The sequence below is a fragment of the Gymnogyps californianus genome, chromosome 28 (assembly GCF_018139145.2).
Source record: "Gymnogyps californianus isolate 813 chromosome 28, ASM1813914v2, whole genome shotgun sequence".
Taxonomy (NCBI): domain Eukaryota; kingdom Metazoa; phylum Chordata; class Aves; order Accipitriformes; family Cathartidae; genus Gymnogyps; species Gymnogyps californianus.
In genome coordinates this window covers 5,733,171-5,738,616 of record NC_059498.1, presented here as the reverse complement: position 1 = coordinate 5,738,616, position 5,446 = coordinate 5,733,171, and the positions used below count along the sequence as shown (strand labels likewise).

Genomic DNA, 5,446 nt, shown 5'->3' with positions numbered 1-5,446 from the left:
CCGCCGCGGCTCGGCTCGCCTCGGCCAGGCGCGGCGGGGGCGGGGCCGCCGCGGCGACGTCACCGCGCGCGACGAGGGGCGGGGTGACCTTGGCCGGAGGCGGAGGAGGAGGAGGAGGAGGAGGAGGAGGAGGTGGCGGGAGGGGGGGGGGGAGGCTGCGCCGCGCCGGGTCTTTCGCTCCGCCCCGCCGGTTGTCCCTCACGCCGCCCCGTAGCCGGCCGGTGCCGCGGGGGCTGCTGGGGAATGTAGGCGGAAGAGACCGGGTGAGAGCCGAGGGAAGCGGCCGGGAGGGAGCGGGGGCCCCGGTGACAGACACCCCCCTCAGGAACCCCCCCCGGGCCCACCGTGGCACCACGAGGTGCTCCCGGGAGGGCCGGACCGTCTCAGCAGCCCCCGGTAGACCCAGGGAGGCCCCGGGCCTGCTCCAGGGAGGCCGGGGCTCTTCGGGGCAGCCTGGCTGCTCCGGCGAACCCCACATTGAGCCCCCCCGCCGCCCCGGGATGTGCCCATGCTCGGTCAGCCCAGAGCACCCACCGATCGGGGCCCTGCCCGGTGCTGGCCCTCGGCAGACAGCCCCACGCATATGTGACGATGCTGCCCGGCACGGCCATCTGCGCCGGCGGGAGCTGCGGGGCCGCCGGCGGGATGCGAAGGTTCCCGGAGTCCTTCGCGGGCAAACTTCAGGTGGCGAACGGCTCCCTGAAGCCGTGCCAGCGCTTGGCATCGCACGCCAAGGCGTCCCTCGGGGTCACACCGAGCGCGGGAGCCGGCCGCGGCGTGACACCCATCCCGGGGAGCCACCTCCCACCCCCTTCCCAAGGTCCCTGCCTGTCCCGAAGGCTCCGTGCCGAGGCCTGAGCTCTCTAACATTCCCTCTTTCCCTCCAGCCCGGCGCGATGGATGCCCTTCACACCGCCGGGATCCACTTCGCAGAGGTGCTGCAGTCCGGGCCGCCTTGGCTGGAAAAGTTCTGGATCTCGGTGACCTCCTTGGCCGATCCCAAATGCATCTTCACCGTCTGTTTCCCTCTCGCCTATTTTCTCGACCGCAAGGTGGGGGTGTCGGTGCTGTGGACCGGCCTGGTGTCAGAGTGGCTCAACGTGGTCCTCAAATGGTGAGGGGAGAGCCGGGAGCCACAGGGTCCCTGTCACACCCGGTGACACCCCGAGGGCTGAGCGGTGGCACGTTCACAATAGCAGAAACACAACCTAGCGGGCAGAGACGCGTGCTCCTCCTCGCCTGCAGAGTTTCTGCGGGTCACCCGAGCCACGGTACCACATCTGCCAGGCATTCATGGCAGAAAAAAGCCCGGGAGCCGTAAGAACTGGCAAGGATCCTGCCCTCCCGCTGCCAGCTTCAGCCCTCGGATCCACAGGGATGGGTGGCGAAGGCGTTGGGTCGCGTTCGGCCGTTCACTGCTCTCTGGTTTCTCTCCCCACCAGGTTCTTATTCGGGGAGCGCCCGTTCTGGTGGGTCCATGAGTCAGGGCTCGCCAGCAAGGAGCTGGTCGCACTGCGCCAGTTCCCCGTCTCCTGTGAAACGGGACCGGGTGAGTTACGGGTGAAAGCTTTTCCTTGCATCTCCGGCAGGCCCCGGGATCCGTAGGGAAGGGCCGCAGCAGCCGGGAGGCCCCATCCGGGCAGGAACGCTGCGGCTGGAGGCTGCTGCCGGGCTGGCAGGACACGCCGGGCGGGAAAGCCGTTTGTCAGCCAGCACCTCGCGGCAGACCAAACGAACGAGCGGCGGGGAGCGGGCCGGGCGCCACGGCTGCTGGCACGGCGCGCACGGCACAGGCAGCTCCGGGGCCAGGAAACCCGCAGGAGAGTCTGCCGGCGGCAGGGACCAGGGCGCCTCGCTCGCCCTTTCCGCCTGGCCTCCCCTGCCCGCAGAGCCCGTATCTCTGCCTGTTTTTTTGAGCAAGCGACCATCATCCACAGACACCGGCTCGTTCCATCCTCATCCTCAAGCCGAGCCCCCTGCGCCGGCCGTGGCTGTCAGCCAGGAGGGAACCCAGGGCGCAGGCTGGGCTGCCCAGCCGCGAGGGCTAGGCTCAGCAGACGCGTCCCCAGCTCTCCCGAGTGACCTCGGGTGCTCGCCCCGCTGGGACACGCTCCCCTCCTGACCCACCGTGTCGAGCGTCCTGTGCTTCCCCTTCGCAGGGAGCCCCTCCGGCCACTGCATGATCACGGGGGCAGCTCTCTGGCCGCTCGTCACCGCTCTGACGGCGCTGGCATCCAGACACTCCAGGAGGTGAGTCCCAGGACGGGGAAGCCGGTGCTTGGAAATCTCCAGAGCACTATTTAGAAGAGGAGGGTGTGATGTGGGACCCTTCCTCAGCGGGCAGCAGCCACGGGGTGGGTGGGGGGGGTGGGAAGGGTGCCCTCCCAGCGGGGCAGCTCCTGCGGAACGCAGCTTTACCCTGGCAGCTCTGGCTGCTGTGGGAACAGGCTGCAAAGCCCTGGAGACCCCCACAAAGCTCCCCCCTGCCCCACCGAGCTTTTTTTTTGCCTTCTTCACCTGTGCTTTACTCATTCCTCCTGCCAAGCGGGGCCAAACTTGCCCTGCCTGGCACAACACGCTCGGGAGCACCGAGCCAGACCTGACGGCTGCCTCCCCACCGCTGACCCTCCTTGCCTTCCAGCCCGGTGGTGAAGCTGACCCCCTTCAGCACCTACGCCCTGCTCCAGCTAGCCATGGGGCTCTCACGGGTCTTCGTCCTAGCCCACTTCCCCCATCAGGTGGTCGGTGGCATCCTGGCAGGTGAGTGGGTGAACATTTGGTCCCTCCACCCGCAGCCCGACACCCACCCCTGGGCCAGGGTGTTTTGGGCAGCTTCCCCTTCCCTCGAGCCGCCCCTCTTTCATCCATCCCGGTACCCCAACCTCCCTGTCCTCGCCATCCAGGGGCAGCCCTGGGTTGGGGGCTTCAGGCTCGCACCCCGGCCACCCACACCGTGGGCTTCTTCACGGCCGCCACGCTGGCCCTGCTGCTCGGCTCCCTCGCCCTGCACAGCCTGGCCATCGCCGCCGGCATCGACATCGACTGGTGAGTGCCCAGCGGAGGCGGGGGGGGGGGCTAGCCCAGCGATTCTGCCCCCCAGGCTAATGTGGGGCTAGCCCCAGGGATTCTGCCCCCCAGGTTGGTGTGGGGCTAGCCCTAGAGTTCCCCCCCCACACACACCCCGCAGGTCCATCCGCCTGGCCACCAAATGGTGCTCCGACCCTGCCTGGCTCCGCCTCGACACCCGGCCCTTCACCTCCATCTGCCGCGACGCCGGCAGCGCCTTGGGGCTGGGGCTGGCCGCCGGTTTCCCCCTGCACCGGGGGGAGCGGCTGGACCCCCGGCAGCGCGTGGCCGGCGCCATGCTAGCCTTGGTGGCCGTGCAGGGTCTGCACCGGCTTCTCCAGCCGACGGACGTGACCCTGTGGTACGGCACCAGCTTCCTCAAGTACGCCGTTGGGCCCTGGCTGGTGGCATCTCTCCTGCCCTGGCTCATCCTCTCCCTCGCCCACCTGCGGGGCTCCCCCCACGCCGAGTAGGGGTCTCCACCGTAGGGGTCCCCACCGTAGGGTTCCCCACCGTCTCCCGGTGAGTCCTGCGCCCTGGCTTTGCCCTTGGCTATGCCCATCACCGGTGGCTCGTGGCCTGAACGCGGCCACCACCGGCTCCACGCACCCACGGTTCCCCCTTGGGACCACAGGCCAGTTGTTTAACCCTCGCTGCGCTAACTGCGCTGCTCCCCCAGGGCGGTGGGACCCCCCCCAAGGCGTGGGGGAGGCAGGGGGGGGCACAGTGCCTGGTGGGCGGCAGAGCTGGGGGTGCCCGGTGCCCAGCAGGTCTCAGGACATGGCGTACGGACAGCCCCCGCCTTGGGGTCGCTGACAAATGGCACCACCTTCCACTCCCCGCCCTGGGCCCCCTTCCAGCTGCCCCAGTTCTCCCAGTTCAGTTTCCCCCTCTGAGGCAGGGAGGGGTCGGGATCCCCCACGCTGGGATCCCCACCGTACCGCAGTGGCCGGAGGGGCCACCCCCCTTCTAACCAAATAAAACCACCATTACCAACCTGCCAGCCCTGAGTCCTTCAAAAAAGGGGGGGGCACGGGCAGGGCTGGGGACCCCCGGGGCAGGGCAGAGGGGGGTAACGGGGTGGATGGAGCCCCCGCAGCCGGGCTGGTCCAGCTCCACACCCCAGTGTTGTGCCAGATGGATGGGAAAGGGGCAGCCCTGTTGCTGTAGGTGGGGAAACTGAGGCACGCAGGGCAACCATGAAGCCTTGGGGATGTCTGTCCTGCTCCGACAGGGATGGGAATGGGGACGCAGGGACGGGAAAGAGGACACAGGGACGGGAAAAGGGACACAAAGGTGCCGGCACCCCCCCCGGTACCTCCCTCGGGGCCCCCCCAAACGCAGCGGGGCGCCGCCGGGTATTGCCAGAAACAGTTTTATTTATACAAGGACGAACATCGGTAACATCTTACAAAATACTCAACTGAAAACCATATCGAGAGCGCGCGAGCGGGCGTCGGACGGACAAAAAAGAAACCGAGGCAGGGCTGGGGCGGGGGGGGGGGGGGACGGGACGGGACATGGGGGGGGGACACACAACGACACCAGCCCAAAGCAAGACGGCCTCACTGCCGGGGGCCGGCACCCCTCGCCCCCCCGGGAGGTGGTTGGTTTCTATGCGAGGTGTTTCTCCCTCCTGGGATGGGGGGGCTGGGGGCTATGACACCCCCCCACGCCCCAAAAGGGGAGAGATGGGGAGGGTCCCGCGCTGCCACCACCACCCAACAGAGCCCCCCCCGCCTTAGGGCCAAGGTGTTTGTCCCCAGTGTTGGGGACAGCCAGACTGGGGTCCCTGCAGCACTCGGTGACACCCCCCCCCCTCCTCCTCCCCACCCATCGCCCCAAGCTGGGGTCCCCCGGGGCCGGGGGAAGGTGACAGGGGACACACGCTCATCCCCACCTCTGCCACCACCCCCCCAATTTGGGGACCCCCCCCGCAGCCACCCCAAAACCCCCCCGGAATAACTTAAAACACGAAGCGCTGTCCCCGTCCTCCCCCTCTGCCCCGGGACCCGCGGCCGGTGCCATCCATTAAAAAAATACTATTAAATAATACATCTGTAATAAAATTATATACCTTTGTTTTGTGTGTGGGTTGGTTTTTTTTTTGTTTTCTCTCTTTTAAAGCTAAAATCGCTCCAAGTCCCCTCTGGCTGGTGAAGTAACAGGCAAATAAAGTGGTTTTTTCCTCTTTTTTTTTGGTCTTTTTTCCTTTTTTTCCTCCTCTCTTTTAAGAACGGACAAAGTTTTATCCCAACGAAGGCGCCGGGATCTGTCACCCATCGACCCGGGGGTGACAAAGGGGACGGGGCTCGTCCCCTGCGTCTCACGTCCCCCTCCGAAACGGGGACGCCAAGGGGGGGGGGGGGGGGGGGGGGAG

General features: G+C 67.3%; 1 protein-coding gene across 2 annotated transcripts; it reads left to right on the top strand.

The window, feature by feature from the left end:
- Positions 1-248: 248 nt before the first annotated feature.
- G6PC3 (glucose-6-phosphatase catalytic subunit 3) lies at positions 249-4,078 on the top strand. Of its 2 annotated transcripts, none has more exons than XM_050911827.1 (7): positions 249-263; positions 888-1,114; positions 1,443-1,549; positions 2,160-2,250; positions 2,642-2,760; positions 2,904-3,045; positions 3,188-4,078. In XM_050911827.1, the coding sequence occupies exons 2-7, from the start codon at positions 897-899 to the stop codon at positions 3,537-3,539; spliced, it is 1,029 nt and encodes a 342-aa protein (XP_050767784.1). In that variant the 5' UTR covers positions 249-263; positions 888-896; the 3' UTR covers positions 3,540-4,078. The 2 variants fall into 2 exon arrangements, with proteins under 2 accessions (XP_050767784.1, XP_050767785.1); XM_050911828.1 differs by lacking the exon at positions 249-263 and adding an exon at positions 653-684.
- Positions 4,079-5,446: the final 1,368 nt, after the last annotated feature.